Below are 24,555 nucleotides of genomic sequence, written 5' to 3'. Positions count from 1 at the left end.
CTTTGTCCAGGAGTTGACAGGCCAGTCCAGAGCCACCTTTTTGCCAGCACAATCTGTAATATTAACCAGGGTGGGAAACCTTTTCCTTACCGAGGGCCGGATGGAAGTTTCAAATACCTTTTGTGGGCCAATACCGATACCCGCCATTCGCCACTAATTGACGGTGATGTCACCACGGCGCCTGTGCCAGGCCAGGTGCACCTTTAAGGGGCCACACATGAATGCACACACTTTAGTGACATCTGTTCTTCGAAGAAGCCCAAGTGTCTGAGCGCTCAGTTGAAAAGAGTCCCCCCTTCCAGTACCTGATAAGTGCAGCCAGGATGCTTGCAGTGAAACATATTGCTTGCAAGCCGTTTCTAAGTGGGAGGCCTAAAGTGGCCGTGGGCCTTAGGGGCATGGATCCGTATTTGGCCCACAGGTCAAGGGTTCCCCACCCTGATATAAGTGGACATGTGAACATAACCGAACCATCCTCAAGTATTTTAAACATACACACAGAAGAAAAAATACTCTTGAAGCTCCACACCAGGGCTGCGTGTCCCAGACTGTCACATGCAGGTTTGAAGCTTGCATGGGACAGCCTGGAAGAGGCGCACCGTGATGGCCCCCGCGTGCTGTCACTTGGGCTGTGTGTCCCCGGCGACTGTCCGACACGAAGCACTTGTGACGCCATCACATCCCCCAATCTCATATAGCAACGCAAAGATCGACATCCAAGTTTGAAGGCCACAAGGCTGCTTTAGCTGAGGCTTAATGAATCGCTGTCGTGCCTCTGGTGAACTCATCAACAAGGTTGTGTCACTGCTGCACTACGGTAGAGCACCAGGTCATGCTTTTAAAGTCTTCAGCTACTGACCAAAGCTTCATAATCATGTTAGACAGCCCGGACACACAGCCTAGCTAAGTATATCTGCACGAGCCATTGGGTTATGCCGCTGTGTCGGTGTTCATGGTTGCGCTGCAAAGCCCTCCAATGGACTTTGTGTTCGACGTTTCAGGAGTTAAAGCGAGTCGCTGAGCAAGCTCCCGACACGCGGATCGGAAACGTCGGACATCGTGTTGAACAATACGCGGCACAAGCTGACAACTGCGTCGGTGTTTTTTGTGTGTCCCTACTTACTTTAGAATACTGGAGGCAGCATGGTGGGTATCCACATTCCCATGGTGGGTCCGTTTCTCCCTTAGGCCAGGGGTTGGCAACGAAAAATAACAAGAGCAGCAAATTTTCTTCGAACTCGATAGAAAACGAAATACTTCGTTGACTTCTCAACGGTGCTTAATGAATATCGTCAAGCCATATGTATATGTTATCGCTATTTTGAGAACAGCACACGTGCAATTATTCGTAATGGCGCATTACACATCACCGTTGGGCTTTTAGACATTCGCCGTTTATGGAAAATAATTATCAGGGTTTTTTAAAAATTCGTAATACAAGTTTTTTTTTTCAATTATAGTGTCGGGAGTCACGAAGCAGTCCTATACAGAGCCACCGCATGCGGCTCCGGAGATGCAGGTTGCCGACCCCTGCATGAGGCCAATCACTGCTGACTTTCCACAAAGTGGTACAAAGTTTATCGACCCTCGGCCGGGAACTGAACCCGTGATTTCTGATTCCGAGTCGCGCGTTAATAATTACCGGAGCCCCGTAAAAAAGCTCGTCAGATTTTTAAATAGCACGCCATTTACACGTCTCAAAAATTCCAAGAATAAAACCGCATGAAAAAAACAACGTAAGATATGGACTTTACGACAAGTTTAAATTTCCGTAGGCCAGACACAACCCAAAACAAACACGGCGCTTAACGCGTTTAACAGGCTTCCAGGCGTAACAAGAGGGAATTGCAGTCTCCGACTGGAGCCGCCGCAGCCCGACGCTGTTCCACTGTGGCAGCTCTGCCCAGCGGCAGGGCAGCCTTCGTCTGGGCACGAGGCTTGGGTTTCCAGCCGAGTCCAGGGCCACTGCCTCAAGGAGGCATCAGCAACCAATCTCGCCGAAGTGTAAAATACCCTCAAAGTAAAGCATGTCTCATCTCGCAGCTGAGGCTGCGCTTTCTCGGGCTGTCTGGACACTTGTTTGAAGCAACATATACATGGGGGGGGGAAGGCAAAAAATACTACTCGGCAGTACAATACAGACGCGAGTGATGCCACTACGATTTCACTCCCCTCCCCCCACGACGGAGCATCAGCAAGCGATTTACAAGCGATTTCGTTCTCATTCAGAAAGCTTAAAACTCGCGTCGGACAGTCCGGGACTCGGAGCCCGAGGTTCGCACTCACAAGGCAAAAGCTGCTCATCCTTTGGGTTGCGTCTTCGCTTGGCGCTACACTGGACTGGCGTTGAGCTAAAGCGGGCTAAAACTGGGCTGGCGAGGACCTGCCTCTAATCCAGCTCGGAGCTAGCTTGAATCCATGCACTGTGCTTCACGGACGTGTGGGATATTGGTTTGTTCGAATGTTTACCAGTGGCAGTGTGCGCTTAAGATGGGACAGAGCAATCCAGAAGGGGGGTGGGGGGGTAGCACAACCCTCCCGCGCTGTGTGCGTATGTATGTATGGACGTGTGTACGTGTGTTTATCACACGGGTAATAATTTGTCGATTAAAATTGGATCTTACACTTGGGGCATTTGACCACTGACCCTATTACGGTACTGTAATTTCCAAAGTTATCACCACGTGGGGTGACGGTTCGAGTCAAGGATGACGATGTTTGTTTGTTTTGTTTTTACCGCCTCATTTGTATCATTGTCTCAGTTGTAGTTTTATTGGGCTCCACGACAGATAATTTGCATGTAATTAGCATACAGCATAATGCATACATTCTTACACGCATGATGAATTGTGTGTACCTGAATTGAAAAATAAATTCTTTCCAAGTGCTTTTCATGTTTAGTTTGTTGTCCTTCCCCCGCACCTCCAATGGGCACGGTTGGCTACGTGCGGTGCGAAAGAAGTTCAACAAACGTATGCACCGTTGCGTGCAAGAACAAATTTTAATCAATGCCTCGTGAAGTGCCTAATTACACTCACAACACACGCATCAAGGAGGTGTGCCTAAAGGATCGATTATTTACACTTTCTGTGAATTTAAATAAATCACATGCGAACGTCACTTTATCCGAAGGGAACAAACGGGACACAACATACGAGACAACATGAACCACACGAGCAAGCACCGATTCTTGAATCGACTCATGACCCAGAATCCTGACAGCTCATTGAATTGCCGAGCACGAATCGTTACTTTTCTGGAGTCTGTACGTATACCCAGCCTGCGTGCTGTACAAATACCAACTTGTGTGTACTGGTACATATATCAGCCTGTGCATATGCGTACGCATACCAGCTTGTATGTGCTGGTGTGTGTCTCCCAACCCATGTGGAACCCTGTGTGTATATGTATCTGTACATATCCTGGTCTGTATGTAACCCTGTGTGTGTCTATATGTTACTGTATGTATCCTGGGCTGTGTGTAACCCTCTGTGTGTCCATGTGTATTTGTACATAACCCGCTCTGTGCGTAACCCTGTGTCGACGTGTCTGCAGACGCCCCCAGCCCAGGCTGCATGGCGTTGCGTGCTATGCCTTCAGTGCAATGCGTTCAGCGCGATGCCTCTAGCGCGCTCCCTGCTGCACCGGCTGGTTGCGGGGATGTAACGTCGTGTGGAACAACTGGTTGCTCAGCGAGACAGCCATGGAGAACAGCCTTAATGGGAACTCACTGCCAAAGCATGCGCACACACACACGCACACACAGGCACACACACGCACAAAGACACACACGCACACACACAGGCACACACGCACACACACAGGCACACACGCACAAAGACACACACGCACACAAAGCCACACACACGCATATGAAGGCAACATCAATTGATGCATTTCACCAATGTTGTTACTCTCACTGCATGCAGATTACGCGGTTATTACACAACTTACGACTGGCATCGATGATTATAATTACTTATTTTGTGCAAGTAAAACCACAGTGGGTCATTAAGACTCTTTTGAAGAGGGTCCTGCATTGTTTTTTTTTTGTTAAGATGCTTTCAGCCAATTAATGAGTGGGACGAAACTGGAGCACCCAGAGAAAACCCACGCTGTGCGACGGGGCAACGCTCAATCCCCGTACAAATGGAAATGGATGGCGATTAATCAATTTGCGGGCCGCCATCTCCTGGCGAGCCAGGAGATGGCGCCTCCTAGATGCCCACGGGCTTGTGTGAACCACCAACCCTTGGTGCTGCCCCCACAGCGCTGTATTGCAGGCTGCCACGTGCATAGCCACCACCCACCTAGCTATGATAATTAATTGACGAGCGTTAACCTGCTGGGTTGGGTAGGATCAGAGAGACTAAGAGAATCATCATCACTGTCATTCCCTCCCCCCCCCTGCTGCTATTGAAGTGTGGAGTTTGATGTATTTTTTTTTTAAATTATTATATATTTTTTTGGTTCCTGGGTAGTAAGTGTTATTTCCTAATTGCTTATGCCTCAAAAGTACAGAAAATGGCTATTATTCCCCACAAATTTTGCTTTTGTGAACAGGTCAGTGATACCATTGGAACCTCATTTGCCAGTAAAAATATGATAATTGTTTTTTTACCCTTTTATCTGGAAACAAAACTGACACCTTTTTTACAAGGAGTCATGTTTGCATAGACCACAATACCTGCAGTCCTAATGCAAACAAAAAACATTATGACTGCAGGTATTGTGATCTATGCAAACATGACTCCTTGTAAAAAAGGTGTCAGTTTTGTTGCCAGATAAAAGGGTAAAAAAACAATTATCAGGTCAGTGATATTTTGAAATTTACCTCTTTTCAATGAGAAAACGTGTGCATTTGTGTCTTTTGTTCACAAAGTCCTGGTCACAAAAGTAAAGTTTGTGGGGAATAATAGCCATGTTCGATACTTTTTAGACATAAGCAATAAAAAAATAACACCTAGTACCCAGGAACAAAGATGGTGTTACATAGTGTTATTGTTGCGCTCGTTCACCCGTGAAAGCCTCACCGAGTCTCATGACTGGTTTTCAGCAGGGTCCTGCCAAGTTTTTCGAAGTAGGCCGGTCAGTGACCGCTTGTGCATAATTTCAAACGAGAAATTTGCGGTCGTAAAGTTTTCCAATGTTGGACCGCGACAGCCAACTCTGGTGAATGGCGTCACCGGCATCTTTTACCGTTCACCGTGAAGCACCTCCGACGAGCACGCTTGGCTACGTACGGTGCTAAAGAAGTTCAACATACAAACTCTCCAGAGACTAACATTGCCCAAATACTCAACACTGCCCATACACTCAACACTGCACCTCCGATCAGCACGGATTGTCTACAACACTGTGCGAAAGAAGTTCAGCATACATAGAACATACATAAGAGCAGACCGCACGTGTTATTTTCACGGTTATTACAAACCGCAGGCATAACCACAGGGCAGCTGCTCGATCCGAACCGTGAACCTCCGCAGCAAAGCGGCGAACACGCCACACAGCTGGGCTGCGTCACCGCCGATTCTCTCTCTGTCCAAGCGTGCTCATCGGAGGTGCAGTGTTGAGTCAGTTTAACACGTAGCAGGCTTTCGCGACCAATATTATTCATAATAAAGGTTTTTTTGGGTTAGATCGCGTTATTTATAAATGTGTCGTAACCCTCCACCACACGACACGGCCAAACACTAAAAAATGTGTCACGTTTTCAAAGGACCAATAATTCACTACTTTAGCCCACCGGTGTGTTGAAGAGTGAATCAACATCATTTACAATTTGAGTACGACGTTTCGCTGGTAATTACATCCAGCTTCATCGGGCAATTTGCCAGAATGGTGAGGCTCTCCTCTTGCTCCCGGTCTTAAATAGAGTAGCAGCAGGGTGACGGCATCATTTAATTCATTCAGGTGCAGTGATTGGAGGCGTAGAGTCCATGGGCAGTACTATGTTGAACTTCTTCCACACCGTAAGTAGCCAACCATGCTAATTGTCTTCTGTGTCCAGTTCTACGATCGTCAAGTAATCAACACTGCTGCAAACTCCAGTTCTCCTCCGATGAGCACGGTTGGCTACGTACAGCGTGGAAGAAGTTCAAAATACATCCATACAACTGCAAGTTCTGACGAACATTGTTTGCCAAGACTGCAAACATTGTTTCGTCAACATTTAATGCTCACTTTATATACGCAGCAGTAAGTTATATTTCTGCACATTTCTCAGCTATATATCCACTTAGCGGCTTGTTTCCACAGATAAGAGCAGCACCACTTCTGTGATCAGTTGTCACCAAACCTCAACACAACACGCATCTCCTTAAGACAAGTTCGTATCGTCACGATTCATCGATCCATATAAATCCTTAATTCATAATCGATTTTTGGGTCAGATTGCCACGCAAGTAAACTGCCAAAGTTGTGTCGTACACCCCTCCACCGCCCGACACAGCCGAATAAATAAAGCTGTCACATGAACAATCGTATCCGTGTTTTTAGCACACCGTTGTGTGGGACAGCGATCTGGACAGGCATTCAACAACTTGGTAACGGACGTTTCGCTGGTGGTTACAACCAGCATCGTCAGGCAAGTGCCCGAATTGTCAACATCTCCTCGAGGCTTAAGCCGCAAGGGAGGAGATTCACGCGTGTCGAGTGCCATGGACGAACTTGACCCACGCAGCTCCGATTGACCGCTGCGTTCACGCGCAACATAAACAAATAATAATCGACTCTTTACTCAAATCGCGACCATGATTTGGACGCACGCCACCACCTGCCTGGGCAGCGAATCGTTGCAGCTCCGCCAATACTGATGAACGTACACAGCCCTCGTCTTGTCAATCCACTGCTGAATGCGGGGGTCTCCACACGCCGTAACAAGTCGCGCGGGGGGCTTATCGACCGTACTTCATCGCTCTGATAAGTTCGGGTTGGTGAAGGCGGGCACACCATGGAAATGGGAGTGGCGCGTGCGCCCATTTAAATACGTACGTGCGTGCGAGGGGCTGCGCATACTCACAAGGGCTGCTGCGGTGGCTTTGCTTCATTGCCGCTGATGATGAAGAGCGGAAAGAGGATTGAAAACACACACCCACTGCACGCACGCACAAAGACAAAGAGACCCCCCCCCACGCAACCTTTCACACAGTGTTGGAGCAAGTGGTGTAAGCGTGCATCCATTAAGGCCGGCACGGTGCGCGTGGAGGTGATGTGGCCAGGAATAATGTCCGGGCCACATTTGTCTCTCCAGTGCTGATGTAAACACGCCCGCGCTGGGTAATCATTTTCAGGCAGAGTAGACCTAGGGGATGACCAGAACTGGGTGAGATATCACTCGCCGCTGATGTGAGCCGCGTATGAATTCGCTTCTCGTGGTCACCCGCAAGTCTCACTCGCGCTCTCCCAAGTCCGAGCTGAAGACTCCCGACTCCCCATCTGCCGATGGTTGCCACCTCGTCCTGGTTTTTTCGCAGGATCTCTTGCTGAGGCAGCTGCCGTCCCGCAAAAACTCTACGCTCTTCTCCGGGACGTTAAAATTCCCGGTTTTTGTCGGTTGCATAATGGTACTCAACTCAAGACAACATCGTTCCCCCCATGTAGATTTCCATTCTTCCAGTACAGTAGAACCCCTCTTAACGACGGTAATTGGTTCCGCGAAACCGGTCGGTAAGTGATTTGGTCGTTAAGCGAGTATAGGAAATACACGTTAAAGGCTTAATTCATTCCAATCGCTTCAAAAGTTACTCTTCACCCCAAAAAAAGTACTTTATAATATTCTAATGGATATTAATACATAAAATATACTAACAACATTATAAACACATAATATTCAAATAAACATGGTTAATCAATGCATTAAATCATATTTACTGCACCTACAACAGCCCGTCGTTAACAGGGAAATGGTCGGTAAGTGAACACATTGGGCTCTGTGGAGGCCTGTCTTTAAGCGATGTTTTCGTTAACAGGCGCTCCACTGCACTGCGAGTTATCGTTCATCCAAAGAGATGTCCCAGTTGTCTTGTGCGTCCGAGGTGGTAACCCAACTTCTCTCGTTGTCACTCCGCGACCATCCTCGTCAGCCCCGCTTCTCCCAGCGCGCCCCCCAACAGCGCGTGCAGCGGTGAGAATGGTTGTGGAAACGTGGCGACGCCACAATATCTCGCCCGGTATATAAAAAACCATGGTAATAATAGCGTCAGACTTTCGCCCCCGATAGTATCCATAAGAGTTTTTTTGGGTTAGATCGCGTAAATGTGTCGTCAAACCCGCCACCACCCAACGCAGCCAGTAAGGTTTGTCACGTAAAACAAAACATGACAATTCGTTTGGAGAAACAGGATGGTACCGCGGTTATATAATCAGGCAATTAGGTATTGTTTAACTGCCAGCAGGTGCGCCATAGGCGTGACAGATTGTACAGTTGAAGAGATGAAAAGACTCATGGCCAGCTTATGTCGAGTGAAACGAAGTTGAAGAACCTTCAAGTGAATCTGTATTCGTACTGGAAGTCAACAAAGCAGAAAACCAATACAGGCAGTCTTCTACTTACGATTTAGATGCGTTACGATGACCCCATCGTAAGTCAAAAATATCGTAAGTCGAAGATGGCCTCGCCTACCCAGGAGTCTTAAAGAATGGTGATAATTGATCAAAACAGAGCAATTTACAGTACCGTACTGTATAAACTATATACTGTATGTATTTATTAATTACAATACTGTATTGCACAGTAAAATGTAAAGTAAAAAAACAAGGTCAATTCTTAGCCTACCTATATGAACTGCAATTTAATAGAAAGGCGGGAGATGCCTACATCCCGGCAGCGTCCCAACGTACAGGATCGTACCTCGTACGCTTCTGCGTTTGCCTGCCGCGCGAAATTTAAAATATTTCACTATTTTGTCGTATCGCCATCGTAACATCGAAATATCGTAAGTCGGACCATCGTAACTCGGGGACTATCTGTACAAAATTCTATTATTTTTGATAGCCAGGTCACTTCTGAAAAATATCTCTATAGCTCAGTGGGCCTTACCTGGTAATATACAAATAGTTTATAGTTTACACTGATGGCTTCGCAGAGGTGGAGAGGAGTTCATGAACTTGACGCTTTGTTTCGAGTGCCCCACCGGAATTTTTGCCTTGTAAGTCCCAAAGTGCTGCTCACCCTTGCACCAAAGTGGCAGCTGCCTTCATTTATAGGTTGAGAAAGTAACACGTGTACCCGGTTTATTGCAACAGACGTGAATAGCCACTTCGTTGAGCTATCGCTTGTGATGGGCAGGTCGCTTCTGAAAATAAACTGCACAGCTCAGTGGGGCCTTACCTTGTTAAAATAAAAAGTTTAGTTTGAGTTAAATCACGACGTTTCGGGCACAACACACGCGTCCCACCTGATGACGGCCGCTTGTGTTGCGCCCGAAACGTCGTGATTTATTTAATTTTCTACCTACGTGACTTTACCGAAAGAACCAAAGAGTATGGATTCCTGCAGTCACAAAAGCTTCAAATCAAGATTTTAGAGAAGCGGTCTCATTAATTCGAGGCTTTGGCGGGAGACGGCAGAGCAGGGGACCTCGTACCTGATGAGGTAGGACTGTGGCAGGGAGGTGAGGACGGCGAGTGGGAGGCCGAAGCCGAGGTGGTAGGGCCAGTTCCCCTCGACCAGCGCCACTCGCTGGTGCACGCCCACTCCTGGCGACGGCGCGACGGAGCCGTAGGGGAGAGACGCACGCGGCACCAGAACGGGGACGAAGGGGAGGAGCGTGATTATTTTGGCAGTTTCATACTTGATTATTCAGCAATGACTCTCGTGTATGATTAATTTCACACGTTTATAAACCACCTCGCGTACCCCCGGGGGTCCGCGTACCCCCGGCTGAGAGCCACTGGAGGTGGCTGGGTGGGGCTCAGGGGGTTGATGCCGACTTACATCACGAAGCCACTAATTTAGATGATTTTAGTGCTGTAAATGTCCTCATGATGGATCACTTTGTTGAGCTATCAGTTGTGGCCAGGTTGCTTCTGTTAAAGAAGTTAGTACCTCAGTGGGCTTTGCCTGGTAGGATGGGGATGTTTTAGTTTCATTAATGTGTTTGGGTGATTTGTTTACCTTTCTTGAACTTTTCACTACTATCACGTATTTGTATTGTTTAATATTCTAACGTTCTTACCCTGTTCCCCTACTGGACATCTGGGGAAAAGAGCTTTATAGCTCATTGGATTCCTCCGGTATAAATATTTTGATTCCTAAAACTCAACACAATCGTCAACAACCCTGCCTTTAAAACAAATATAATTCACAGATTGCGGCAATGGCCCCTTCTCACAGCACACTTCTAGCTCTCATTCAGTGTTCATCTCACTCATCTCTCTCTCTCTCTCGGCAGGCCATGGTCCAGTAGGCCACTCCAAGAGATGTTGTGACGAGATGTTAACTACCTCGCCTGGTATGCAGGTCGTGGGTTTGATCCCAACCCTGACAAAGCCTGTATATTTGGAGTTCGCATGTCTCTCTCACCCCGTGGTCGCGTGGATTTTTCTCCGGGTCCTTCGGTTTTTCCCTCCACATTTAGAATCAACGTCACGCACTTAAGAGTATTTGGCTGCAGCTGTAAATGTCCACGTGATGATAAGCAAATTCGTTGAGCTGTCATTTGTGATGGGCAGGTCGCTTCTGAAAAAGAGCTACATAGCTCAGTGGGCCCTTACCTGCTGAAATAAAAACATTGTTTAGTTTAATAGTTTGCAGCCCTGAACTAGTTGAGGAAACTCCACATTCCTATGGCACATGGGTCAGCTTCTACAGAGCACCACCACTGGTTGTTAGGAGCAGTTTTAGTTTAGTTTAGCATGGCGCGTGTGGGATCGCTCACTCGTCCGTCCAGTTGGGAGCCTTGCATCTCCTCTCGCGCTGATTCTCGCGCTCTCGCTCCATGCACTTGTTTTAGTTTAGCCTTCATGTGCCAGACGTGGCCCGCAGGCCACCAGGCGGAGGACCCCGCTCTGGAGATGACTTTCTATGGGACAGCCACACGGCGGACGGCTGACACACGACGGACGCGACGCGTGCGTACCCATGTTAAACCACTTGTACTCGAAGCAGTACAGCGAGTAGAGCAGAGACATGTGCACAGTCCCCACGATCTGTCCCACGCCTGGGATAGGAATCCAGCTTACACTGAGGCCCTGCGCAAGGTACGCACGCACACACACACACAAGGCAAAGACGAGAAAAAGATCCCCCGTATAGCCTTAATAGACTTTTGGAGCAAGTGCTGTTAGCGAGCACCTATGAAGGCTGACACGGTACATATGGGGGTGGGTAGGTGGGTGGCCAGCACCACGCCCGGTCTTCTTTCTCTCCCCAGTGGCGATGATTACACACTGCACCAGGTACTCATTTGAGGCTAAGTCGACATAGGGGAGGCCCAAGACAGGTTCAGATTATAATCGTCACTGGTGTTGGCCGTGAAATGAACGCAGGGGTGCAAGCGTGCGATCATAAATGGTCCATAGTGTGCAGAGATAAACAAGGCAGCTGCCTAGAACAGCTTGGGCTTTTTCGCCCGCCACGCTTAGAATCTTCGCCCGCCACGTTTAGAATCAATATCACGCGTTTAGAGTGTTTGGCTGCTATAAATTTCCACGTGATGAGCCACTTTGTTGAGCAATCATTTGCGGCCAGGTTTCTTCTGAAGAGCGCCATGGCTCAGGGTTGCTGCCCAACATTCAGGGGAAAATGCCAAAGATTAAGTGTAAATTCCAAATCAGTGTAAATGTGCAACATTCAGCGTAAATGCCCAAAGTTCAGTGTATATATCAGAGATTCGGGGTAAACGCCTTTGGCAGTGTGAGGTTATTCGTCACGGTCTAGTTCACCTGTAGGAGGAAGAGTGCCTGCAGCAACAAGCTGAATAGCAGATCCGCGACGAACTTGCTGAGGCTTGGGAAGGAGTGAGACTTCCCTCCCCGCGAGCCCAAGTGGGCCAGGTCAGCGATGTCCTGCGCAGACAAAGAGCGCCGGGGGGGGGTCAGCGGCAGCGTCGTTTAACGGCGAGCGAGCGAGCCAGCGCTCTCCCTCTTTCTATGAGAGCAGAACTCTCTTCCCTCGCCCGCTCCCTCCCCCGGGCGCCGGCGCGGTGTCTCTGGGTGCGGAACCCGCCTGGAACCAGATGGCGTTGACGATCTTGCTGAGCAGGAAGAGCGGCAGGACCCAGAGCGCTCCGAAGATGGAGGAGAGGATGAATTCGAGCCAGCGCCACACCCCGAGGTGCAGGCTCTCCGCCCCTCCTGCCTCGCCCACCGCAGCAGACGCACGGCGGCGTCCACGTGTCACGTTTGTTTATCCCGTCCGCGCTCGCCGGCGCAGCCGCAGCGCCACCCACGAATGTTAAAACCGGGCATCGACCACCCCGCGATTGAACCGCATTTCTGCAGCGTAGCGGGTCGATGGCCCTCAGCCGAGTCGCCAACGACCGTGTGGTTCGTCCGTTTACGTGACGTAGTCGGTCAAGCTGTGACGGCTCAATGATGTGGATCGTCAACGTGGTGAATGCTCCGGGCAGGGGTGTACACGTTGTGTGCGATCTCGTGTGCGTGCAATGGAGCGGCGGTGCAGTGGTTGGAGCACTGCACTGAATCAGAACCTTTATTTTATCCTGGGGAAATCCGATGAGCTATGAAGCTGTTCATCACAGATGTCCAGCAACCTGAGTTTGATTGCCAACCACGGCTGACATCCGTGGCGAGTAACATCGACACCGACCCTTTACCAACCCGCACTGACAAAACGTGAAGTACAGTAAAACAACACCCACGCACCACCGTAAAGGTTTGTGTAAAGCCTCCATCCAGTCGTGGATTGACAAAATAACTTTTAATCTACGTGGCCAAGAGGCCTGTTGGGAGTGAATTCAGAAGCAGTTCCGCCACCCTTCCGGGGCCGAACCCCGACGCGGTGTGACGCGTGGAGCAGCTCGTGGGCAAGAGTGTTGGCAGGGGGACGTTCTGGGCTCGCGAGAGAGCGACCGCGGCGGTGCCGTTCACGCGGCGCGCTCACCCTGAATGAACCGCGAGAACACCAGCGCCGTGAGCGCTTGCAGCGCGGGGATGAAGATGCTGTAAAACAGCTGGATTGAGAGCTGCAAAGAGAAAAAAAAATACATTTCACAAATTAATCAATTGGGATCTTTTAACAGCTCCTGCCCGACACTGGACTTTCAAAGTTCCTGGAGTAGACGACGGTGGCTGTCATTCCGTACGTAGCCAACCGTGCTAATCTGTGTTGACAAAACTACGTGAAGCACCGTTGCCACGTTAAAGGTAAACGGCAAAAGCGCAGCCCTGCAATCGCTGACTCACGCCACCACTGGCGATAGGGCCCCCGCTCGAGGCAGCTCCAGAGAGCATCCTCTCGTGGGTACTTTGGTCTACTCTTCCACGCTGGCCAGACACTCTGGAGGTGGGAGAACCCAAAACTTTACCCCCACCACACGCGACCTGCCGATTGACCAACCGTGATGTTAGCCATTAATACTGCTGGACGGACAGAGGCCGGGCCGGGTCGGGGTGGGGGGAGAAGGGGGGGAATGCAAAAAAAACTTGCACCGCTGTTTCAAGGGGCCGTACATAAATGACGTCACGCGATTTTGGCCGATTTTTGACCCCCTCCCCTCGTCACAGACCCCCCCCTCAAATATGACGTCAAAGCTCTGCCCCCCCCCCCCCCCCCAAAACCATATTTCCATTTTCAAAATAAAACATGCTTCAAATCATCTTTTTGGTTCTTTCGGTAAAGTCACGTAGAAGGGAAGTAATAAAATAATACAAATAAAACATAATAAAACAATTCTCACAACGTTTCGGCCACAACGCAAGCAGCCGTCCTCAGGTGAAAACCAGGTCTGTCGAGGCGACAGCGTCTGATGAAACAGCACACGTGCTTGGAGCATATATATAAGCTGGGTTGGAAGGGGGAAAAAGGGGCGCCTTGACAAAAGAATATGCATATCAAGAGGAATTTAGCATATTTATGGGAAATGCAGGTATGTGATTAGTACTACTTATGCCCCTTGCATTATGCAGGATTAGCAGCATCAAAGGGAAGGGATATGGGAAATGCAGGTATGTGATTAGTACTACTTATGCCCGTGCATTATGCAGGATTAGCAGCATCAAAGGGAGGGGATATGGGAAATGCAGGTATGTGAATAGTACTACTTATGCCCGTGCATTATGCAGGATTAGCAGCATCAAAGGGAGGGGATAGGGTAGCATTAATAAAGGGAAGGAATGTTAATAGTATGTAGCTGCAGTAACTAAAACCACCACGTAAACAACTAAAGTATAAACTACATAGTATCATCAGTATACTAAATATACTCTACAATAAGCTGAGTTACTAACAGTAAGTAATACATTACAATTCTACGTCGTAAAAAATATATAATATGCTTCCATCTAAACTTTATTCTCTTACATCACACGAGTCTACACCGTACTATATACTGCCATAGACAAACCCAACATTACATTATATACTGTATTGCTATACACCACCCTATACCTTGTACATTGTAATATTACACTATGTATTATTCTACCCACCCTAATGTATATCACACTGCTGTATATTGACTATACAATTACGATACTATATATTACTTTGTACATTGTATTAAGCATATAAATGTTATACTATTTGTTATTATACACTGTACCATTGACCGTCGTGTGAAAGATACTAAGAGGAAGCAACGAAATATGTCAATGGGTGAGTAGTGGGGGGAAACTTGCAGCGGAGCAAAGAATCCATTCCCTGCGGAGAATACAATGCCAGTGAGTAGAACGCGGTCTGAAAGTCACCGTAAACGTGAACACAATCAGTTAAGATCCGAAATGGTTTATTACGTCCTTCCAATGATTGCTAAGCCAGAATCCATCTTCTCGGTTGAAATTGTCTCTGTGTTTGTATATGTGGATCGCATCATGAACGAATCTCTCATGGTAGCAAGATGGCTTGCAGAGAACCTCTGTCTTGGAGAAGTCAATATCATGTGAGCCCACTGAATTGTAACAGTGATCTGCCACGGCTGAGGTGTTTGTCCTACCGTGTTTCAAGTCTGCTTTATGTTCACGGATGCGGTCCGAGACATGTCGTTTGGTTTCTCCAATGTAACGGTTGTAGCCAACGTGTTCATGGAGAAATTTGAGACTGACGCCATCCAGACTGCCACTCTACGCCCGACCTTATGGAAGAGGTACGTAGATGACACTTTTGTCATCTGGCCACATGGCCGGCCTGCTCTAGACCAATTCTCGACCACATCAAGCAATACAGTATATAATTTAATGTTGGGTTTGTCTATGGCAGTATATAGTACAGTGTAGACTCGTGTGATGTAAGAGAATAAAGTTTAGATGGAAGCATATTATATATTTTTTACGACGTAGAATTGTAATGTATTACTTACTGTTAGCAACTCAGCTTATTGTAGAGTATATTTAGTATACTGATGATACTATGTAGTTTATACTTTAGTTGTTTACGTGGTGGTTTTAGTTACTGCAGTTACATACTATTAACACTCCTTCCCTTTATTAATGCTACCCTATCCCCTCCCTTTGATGCTGCTAATCCTGCATAATGCACGGGCATAAGTAGTACTAATCACATACCTGCATTTCCCATATCCCTTCCCTTTGATGCTGCTAATCCTGCATAATGCACGGGCATAAGTAGTACTAATCACATACCTGCATTTCCCATAAATATGCTAAATTCCTCTTGATATGCATATTCTTTTGTCAAGGCGCCCCTTTTTTCCCCTTCCAACCCAGCTTATATATATGCTCCAAGCACGTGTGCTGTTTCATTCAGACGCTGTCGCCTCGACAGACCTGGTTTTCACCTGAGGACGGCTGCTTGCGTTGTGGCCGAAACGTCGTGAGAATTGTTTTACAAATGTCTGACACCCCCCCCCCCCCCAGGTGCGTGACGTCATTTATGGACGGCCCCCAACTGCCGTGCCCGGAGATCCAACCAGTGACCTCTGAATTGTGGTAAACAATTACAACAAAAAATACTAAAACCATTGGGATAATTTTTCGGACGAGATCTGCTGCATTGCTGGGCTGCACCCCGGAGGCGGGGGTTGGTGGATCACACGGATATCATCACGTGCGGTGAAACTCCCCACGTGCTGGGCTGTTCGGTATTAGTACGTACGTTGAACTTCTTTCGCACCGTACGTAGTCAACTGCGCTAATCAGAGGTCAGAGCATTGAGATCCTGGGTTTACATCACGGCTTTGTAGCTGCCTCTGATTAAACTGGGTTCTCAAGCGAAGTGAGTCAATCGTCTTAGCCTGGCCACCGATTACTGCACAACAACAATTTTTTTTTAAAAACTGGCAAAATTCTAGCTCTGAGAATGATCTGTTTGACTGTGATGTGACGAACGTTACTCTGTATGTAGAACTTCTGTTGCACCGTACGTAGCCAACCGTGATAATTGGAGGTACAGGGGAAGGACAACAAACTAAACACAAAAATCAGTTCTAAAGAAAAAAGTTGACCGTACCTAATGCGGGCAGCATAGACGTGGGAGTTTAGAAGTAAAGTAAAACAATGGATGCTTGCCCAACTGCCGTCTGTTGCCCACAACAGTGCAACAATAGAAGACAAAACCTTCGAGGCCCATGGGAACCTCTTTGTCCATGGAATTCACCCATCCAAGCACGATCCAGACTCAAATTCGCTTAGCTTGTGAGATCTAACGAGATTGGGTGCATTTCGCCTGATTTGGTCAGGAGCTGATTTTATATTATGCGGCAAATGTAAGTTTCCAAAACGCCCTTAAGGTGCCCATGCATTGCGGAGGTTGACGCAAAAGAACTCCTCATGCGAATTACGTCAGTTTTTTTCATCCTGTTGCCAAGCGTTTCACTGCGTGAAAATTATATCAGACGAGAAAGAAATAATACGTCTGTCGGGCGGACGGTCAAGCGCTGCCCCCTGCTGTGTGGACCAAGAATCACTTGAAGGCATCCCAAAGGTAGCTCTATGATATCCGCTTCAGCGGGCCCTTCTCCAACATGAAGCAGTTGCACCGCTCGGCCGCGAACGAATTCTGTGGCCCATGGTGCACAATTGGGAGAAGATTGGGGAGGAAAAGGCAAAAAATAAATATTTTTAAAGCACTGAAATTAGATTTTCCCCCGCGCGAGTTAAATCAACGCACTCACCCAGAAGATGCCTCCGTTCCATGCGCAGCACTGCAGAATACGTATCACGATCTTTGGCTCACTAAAAAGAAAGATTAAGGACGTTATTGGGGGCGTGTTAGTATGAAGGCGACGCTGCACCTACATAAACATTTAGGGCCTAACCAATAGCTTGCTGAAAAAACACCAATTTGGTTGGTTAAGTGGACGATGGTGATGTTTTCCAACCACTATACGAAAAGGAACATTCAGCCACACGAGAATTGGGTCCTTGGCATTCCGCGCTACATTTTTTGTTCTGCGCAACAGTTCATGAAATCTAGAATTAACGTGGATTATTCTCCGGGTCCTCCGGATTTTCCCTTCAATCAACATACGTTTAGAGCACTTGGCTGCTATACATAAGCCACTTAGTTGAGCTATCATTTGTAGCCGGGTCGCTTCTGAAAAAGAGCTACATAGCTCAGTGGGCCTTCCCTGCTAGAATAAAAAGTTTTAGTTCAGCGTGGCGCATGTGGGATCGCTCACTCCTCCTTCCAGTCGGGGCCCTTGCGTCTCCTCTCGCGTTGCTTCTCACGCTCTCGCTCCACGCGCTTGTCCAGACGCAGGACAGCGCTCATGCCCCAGATGGAGTCCCGCACACCCTGCTCACGCGACGCCACACCGCAGGACGTGAGGGTGCGACCATCACGTTTGCATCGTCGCCCTCGTCGGGTGAATATATCAGGTGCGGCATCTCAACCAGAGCAGGTAAGCTGTGGTGTGGGGCATCTCAATCGCATCATCACTAGACATTCATAACGAAGGTTTTTGGGTTGGATCGCGGAAGTATAAATGTGTCGTAACCCTCCACCACCCGACACAGCCACTGAGGTTTGTCACGTAAACACAACGTGACAATTAGTTACTGCTTCAGCCCACCGGTGTATTGGAGAGTAAGTCCACAGTATTTACAATTTGAGTAGTACGACGTTTTGCTGGTAATTACATCAACCAGCATCATCGGGCATTTTGCCAGAATAGTGAAGCAATCCACCTGCTTCCGGTCTTAAATAGAGAAAGGTGACGTCACCGCTGTTAGCCAATCACTAATTGGCGCGTTTTGTTTACGTGACAAACCTCACTGGCTGTGTCGGGTGGTGGCGGGCTTAACGACACATTTATATTTACGCGATCTCACCCAAAAACCTTTATTATGAATATTGGTTCCGCACCTCCAATTACCGTGGATAGCTGCGTACGGCGCAAAAAAAGTTCAACACACAACATACACACTCAGGTTTGTTGACATGATTCCTTGCAAAAGGTTTCTATTTGGTGTTTGAACATCATACTGCCAGAAGGGATAAAACCTATTCTTCTTTTTTCAGACTCAGGTTTATTTATCGGCATTGTATCACGTCATCATCTTCATCATCATCATCAATGTCACCCCGCAAACCCTGGGGCCACGACAACCGCGTGGAGGGTGCGCTGCGCGTTCCACCTTCAGCACGTTGAGCACGGCACACTTCGCCGTGTCGGCCATGGGAGCACTGCAGCGATGCCCGAAGATCGCACGGCAGCCCGCAACTAATAAGTGCGCGCACAGAGAACACGGAGAGAGAGAGAGTGACAAACAAGGCGGACAAGCGAGGGGCAGTGCACTTGGCCACGATAGCGCTCACCGCCACCGACGTAACGCGTGTGCCTCGCAGAGGTTCATCTGATATAATTTACATGCAATGAAATGCGTGGCAACGGGATATGTAAAAAAGAGACGTAATTCGCGTGAGTTGTTCTGTTGCGCAAACCTCTGCAATGCACTGGCAACGAAAGGACATTTTGGAAACTTACATTTTCCGCACAATATCAAATCAGCTCCTGGTCAAATGAGGCGGAATGCACCAACCAATATTAACCATAATAGAGTTTTCCCGGTTAGATCGCGTAAATATAAATGGCATGAATGGCGAATTGCCATGTTTTGTTAACGTGACAAGCCTTACTAATTGGTTGTGGTAGCGGGTTTAATGACACATTTATATTCACGCGACCGAACCCAAAAAAACCTCTATTATGATGAATCTCATTAGATCTCACAAACTCAGCGGGGTTGAGTTTGGATCGTACTTGGATGGGTGAAGACCATGGGAAAAGAGGTTTCCATCGGGCTCGAAGGTCTTACATTGTTGCACTGTTGTGGGCAGCAGACGAGATCAGCAAGGTATTGTGATTCATTTGTGGCAGGCGAGGTATCATTAAGTACCAATGAGAAGGAGAGTAAAAACTTGGACAATGATCGGCAGGATTGGCCAAGTTACCTGGCTACTATCGGTAAAAATGGAAACTCAATTCACTCTTTCCCACACAACCTCAATGTCATTATCGAAGTGACCTACTTTTCGTGTTTCCAATGAAATTGTCAAAGCAAGTGTGATCTGTGTGCGTCTACACACGAACAGAAGGTGTTATTCGACAAACATTTTGGGTCAAGTGCTTTCTTAACATGCCCAGGAATTTACTCGCATTATTAGAGCACACGTAGAGGATTCGCATTGGGTGGCGAACCGAAGTTTCCAAAATGCACCAAGGGTCCTGCTTACTTTAGAGATTCACACAGCTGCACGGTTTCTTTTCAGCACGTCGTATTTCCATGACGTCTCTCACGTAGTCTCATCTTCTTCTGACCCAACACGCTGGGTGGGGCTAAACATGTTGGAAGATGATAATTGGTTCTTTACCCTTCTATCTGGCAACAAAACTGACACCTTTTTACAAGGAGTCATGTTTGCATAGATCGCAATACCTGCAGTCATAATACAAACAAAAGAACATAACTCTGATAATGTGCACTGTCCTTAAAGTTGATTGATCCACACCCGAGACAGCTTTCCTTAGAGCCTAGTCTCATATGGGTTGGACCAGATGACGCCTTTTGGCGCAATACCTGCAGTCATCTGGTCCAACCCATATGAGACTAGGCTCTAAGGAAAGCTGTCTCGGGTGTGGATCAATCAACTTTAAGGACAGTGCACATTATCAGAGTTATGTTCTTTTGTTTGTATTATGACTGCAGGTATTGCGGTCTATGCAAACATGACTCCTTGTAAAAAGGTGTCAGTTTTGTTGCCAGATAGAAGGGTAAAGAACCAATTATCATATTTTTCACTGGCAAATGAGGTTCCCATAATGTTGGAAGATGTTTGCCGTCTTTCCCACGTACCTCCAATTAGCACGATTGACTACGTACAGTACAGACAAACACAGACACCTGTATATCCGCATAAATAGATTGGATACACGCTTGTATTGCAAACATGAGTCACTGACGCAGATGCCCCATATTGTCCTCATAGGTTGTTGCGGCAAGTGCCATCAGCAGATCTTTGTGCCGCTTCTAACACCAAAGGCCACCACTCCTCCATCCTGCTCTCACTTCTCCATAGCCATGCACCTCGATGTCCCCACCACCACCACCCTTCTCTCCCCCCTCTCACCTCGGACACCGCTGCTTCCGTGTCCATACAAGAGACTCCCAAGCTGATGGGTGTGCCCTGAGGCTCCATCCTCAGCCCCCCCCCCCTGCTCATCTCAATACGTCTCCTCCCTCGGGGCAAACATCGCCTCCAGGTTCAATGCCGACCACGAATTTTCTACGCCTGCGAAACGAGACGGCGCGAGACGGCGCCGTTGGCTGACAATCCCATCTCCCATCCCCGAATCGGTTTCAAGGATGCACCGTCGTGGAGATTCCTACCGTGGACTCATCGCCGACTGCCCCCCTCCCACCCGACTCATCTAAATGTAACTCAACCCTCCGGTTTGGCTAATGAAGCCCTCCTCACTCACCACCAGTCAATCTTTGCTGCTCCAAAGCTCTGCAATTCACACCCCACGCAGCCATCCGTGCTGCTTAAGTCGGGGCCACGGTGACTAGATGTTAATTGTCTCAGAAGTGTGTGGGTTTGATCCCAAGGCGGCCTACCGCCTGCTGTATATTTGGAGTTTGCGTGTCTCTCTCCCCCCGTGTTTCCCTCCACAGTAAGAATCACGCGTTTAGAGTATTTGACTGCCGACTGAAGTTCCCACGCGACAAGCCACTTCCTTTGAGCTGTCGTTTGTGATAGCCAAGTTGCTTGTGAAAAACAGCGACGTAACTCAGTGGGCCCTTACCTGGTAAATAAATATAGTTTATATAAGTGCCTGAAACCTGTTCCAGTCCAGCCTGAATATCTCCTTTTGTTGTTGTGAGGGTCCTCACCTCACCACCGCCTCACCACCACCTCACCACCACATCACCACCACATCACCACCACCTCACCACCACCACCTCACCACCACCCCGTGTGAGGCTCCTCACCTCACCACCACCACCTCACCACCACCACCTCACAACCAGCTCACCACCACCCCGTGTGAGGATCCTCACCTCACCACTGTCTGTCCACTGCTCTCAGCACGGGGTTGGAGGAAGCTTCCGCGTCGCCTCACGGCACCACGGACATCGGCAGCAAGACGAAGGCGCTCCCAAGCACTCTCACTATCACTCACTCACTATCACTCACACTCACTATCACTCACACTCACTCACTATCACTCACACTCACTCACTATCTCTCTCCTTGTCTCTCTCCCCACGCTCTCCCCGTGTCCCTCTCACGCTCGCCACTCGAGTTGTCTCTCTCGCGGCTCGTTGCAGATTCCACAATCGGGTACCGCGGCGATTTTCGCCGTCTCAGCCCACAAGGGACGCGTGCGGGCTTAGGGAGCGCGTCAAAGTTGCACCGACTCGTGACATTGCCACCCCATCGGCTTCCGTATCAAATTGACATCTGGAAATCGACAATTTGTTCCACCACGGATTGAATCGTCGCAATAAATTCAGATGCGGTATACGGAATTCCACGTTCCTGTGGCGGGCGCGAGTCTTACAATAGAACACCTGTTGTTCCCTTCCCCTGTGCACAGCAAACACGTGGCTTGGAACCGCAGCCTCAATATTCTATGCCTACTGATGATTAGTGGCGCTCGCTTTATCGACCCCGGATGGATGATGAGCCGAGCCAGCCCCACCGAACAGGAATATGACCTCGGAACGTTGCTAGCGTGAGCCGTCCGCTCCTAACGCCGAGCCACGTGGCCGGCCAGAGTCTTAGGGGCCGTCCATAAATGACGTCACGCGATTTTTGACCCCCCCTCGTCACACGGCGTCACAAAAAGTCAGACCCCCCCCCCCTCAAATATGACGTCACAAAGCTCTGCTCCCCCCCCCAAATAAAACGTGCTTCAAATCGTTTTAAACTATTGTCATTGTAGTGCGTATTTAATGTGGCGCTGCACTCTGATGTTGTACGAGAAAACATCAAAAAGTATATTTAATTAAGTAGAACGTGGTTGTCTATATTTATTCAAAGTTGCGCATTTTGATGTGACGTCACATTTCTCAAACCCCCCCCCCCCTCGTCACACATCGTCACAAATGTCTGACCCCCCCCCCCTCCTAGGTGCGTGACGTCATTTATGGACGGCCCCTTAAGACTTCAGAATATTGTCAATCTATTAATTATAGAGGAGGTATTTTTGGTGGGGTTAGATTGCGTGAATATAGATGTATGAAAAAATATAAATGCGTCGTTTAAACCCGCCACCACCCGACACGGCCAATTAGTAAGGTTTGTCACTCGTGTGAGGGGTGGTATGTGGAGGCTGCTCGCCTCTGTCTCCATCGTCCCCTCCGTATCATTACCCCCTGGCTGTCTGGTGGGGTCCGGACTTTCGTCCCCCATCTGCTCCCTATTCTGTACCCCCGTGAGTGCTGCGGATCGTGTGTGCATGCTCCCCCTGCGCTGAGGTTGGCCGCGGAGCGCAAGTTGCCGCCGCCGTGCGCGCGAGATAAACAGTACAGCAATGCGCAGCCGATTACGCGCTCGAGCCGCGGGGTTGGGGGTCAGGGGCTCACCACCGCGCCGCACTTACGCAAGTAACGAGCACACGCAAGCGGGGCACACGCCGACACAACGACTCAAGTTGCCGCCGCCGTGCGCGCGAGATAAACCGTACAACAATGCGCAGCCGATTACGCGCTCGAGCCGCGGGGTTGGGGGTCAGGGGCTCACCACCGCGCCGCACTTACGCAAGTAACGAGAACACGCAAGCGGGGCACACGCCGACACAACGACTCAAGTTGCCGCCGCCGTGCGCGCGAGATATACCGTACAACAATGCGCAGCCGATTACGCGCTCGAGCCGCGGGGTTGGGGGTCAGGGGCCCACCACCGCGCCGCACTTTACGCAGGTAACGAGCACGCGCACGATCGCACAAAGCTAACAGCTTCAATGCGCACAGCGGTTTCGCACACGCGAGCGGGGCACACGCCGACACAACGACTCGTCCCCTCCCGCACTCGCGCGTGTACGTCAACACAAGTATCGTACAAGGACGATTCTCCTCTCACACGGCAGCGTAGGCACGCAAACACACAAAAGTACTCTCCCTCCTCCTCTTCTCGCTCCCCCCCGCCGTGCGATCACAGCGCGCTCCGGCGCCGCGGCTCGCGGGTTCACCGTGTGCGGCTTGCGGGTTTTACCGAGCGCGGCGTGCACACACGCGAGCGACGCCCACGCTCGAGCGAGAGCACGTAAAACCCCCCTCTTGCGCGGCCGCGCGTTTATACAAATACACTGTGCGCTCCCCGGGCGTTAACACACACACCTCCGTACCCGCACCATCGTACAGAGACCACGGCCTTTACGCATACAACGACCACACACCCGCGAATGCAGTGCACGCTAATACCACGTGCAAAAATACCCAACAACACGGTTTTATTACTACGCTCGAGATTTTATTAGCCCTTGTTAACCAACCGAGCCACCCGTGTGTGTGTGCGGGCCAGCAAGGCGCTTCTAACCCACACTCTGGTGGCGTGCAGCCCTATTCTATGCTGCGCTCTCTGTTCAACCGCTTTCCTCTCGTCCTTACCCCGAACTAATCCTCTCCTACGGATCCTACTCTCCGCTCTGAGGTGTTGTAAGGCGCGTAATACGATACCGTCTGTAGACCTTGGTGACCTTGCGGTGCTCAGATCGTCCTGCAGACAATCTAGCGGCTCGCCCGATGACTCCTTCGTCGCTGACTCTGTGTCAAAACTCCAGAAGAAGAGAGTTTCCTACTGCCCCTGCGTTTTCTTTTAAACTATTCACATCAAAGGCTAGGCGCCCCCGTCCCGACCGCCTTGGTCTCTCGACCAATCCTGAGCCTAGGATTTCCCGCTCTTTTGCGATCCCGCCGGCCTTTGACCTTTCGACCAATCAGTCGCCCCGGGCCCTGATCCCAGCTATC

The 24,555-nt window shown here is 49.1% G+C and overlaps 1 protein-coding gene across 3 annotated transcripts; it reads right to left on the bottom strand.

Moving 5' to 3' along the window:
• Positions 1 to 2,753: 2,753 nt before the first annotated feature.
• Positions 2,754 to 21,957, bottom strand: EI24 (EI24 autophagy associated transmembrane protein). Of its 3 annotated transcripts, none has more exons than XM_078602608.1 (11): positions 21,643 to 21,957; positions 18,718 to 18,803; positions 17,760 to 17,875; positions 17,253 to 17,313; positions 13,067 to 13,148; positions 12,170 to 12,297; positions 11,887 to 12,009; positions 11,082 to 11,193; positions 9,588 to 9,699; positions 7,022 to 7,096; positions 2,754 to 3,730 (listed from the first exon to the last, which is right to left on the bottom strand). In XM_078602608.1, the coding sequence occupies exons 2-11, from the start codon at positions 18,757 to 18,759 to the stop codon at positions 3,625 to 3,627; spliced, it is 957 nt and encodes a 318-aa protein (XP_078458734.1). In that variant the 5' UTR covers positions 18,760 to 18,803; positions 21,643 to 21,957; the 3' UTR covers positions 2,754 to 3,624. The 3 variants fall into 3 exon arrangements, with proteins under 3 accessions (XP_078458734.1, XP_078458735.1, XP_078458736.1); XM_078602609.1 differs by having other exon boundaries at positions 21,648 to 21,894; XM_078602610.1 differs by lacking the exon at positions 11,082 to 11,193 and adding an exon at positions 10,881 to 11,024 and having other exon boundaries at positions 21,643 to 21,892.
• Positions 21,958 to 24,555: the final 2,598 nt, after the last annotated feature.

This window comes from Lampetra planeri, chromosome 18 (assembly GCF_965212315.1).
Source record: "Lampetra planeri chromosome 18, kcLamPlan1.2.h2, whole genome shotgun sequence".
NCBI classification, from domain to species: Eukaryota; Metazoa; Chordata; class Hyperoartia; order Petromyzontiformes; family Petromyzontidae; genus Lampetra; species Lampetra planeri.
This window is presented reverse-complemented; position numbering and strand designations above follow the sequence as displayed.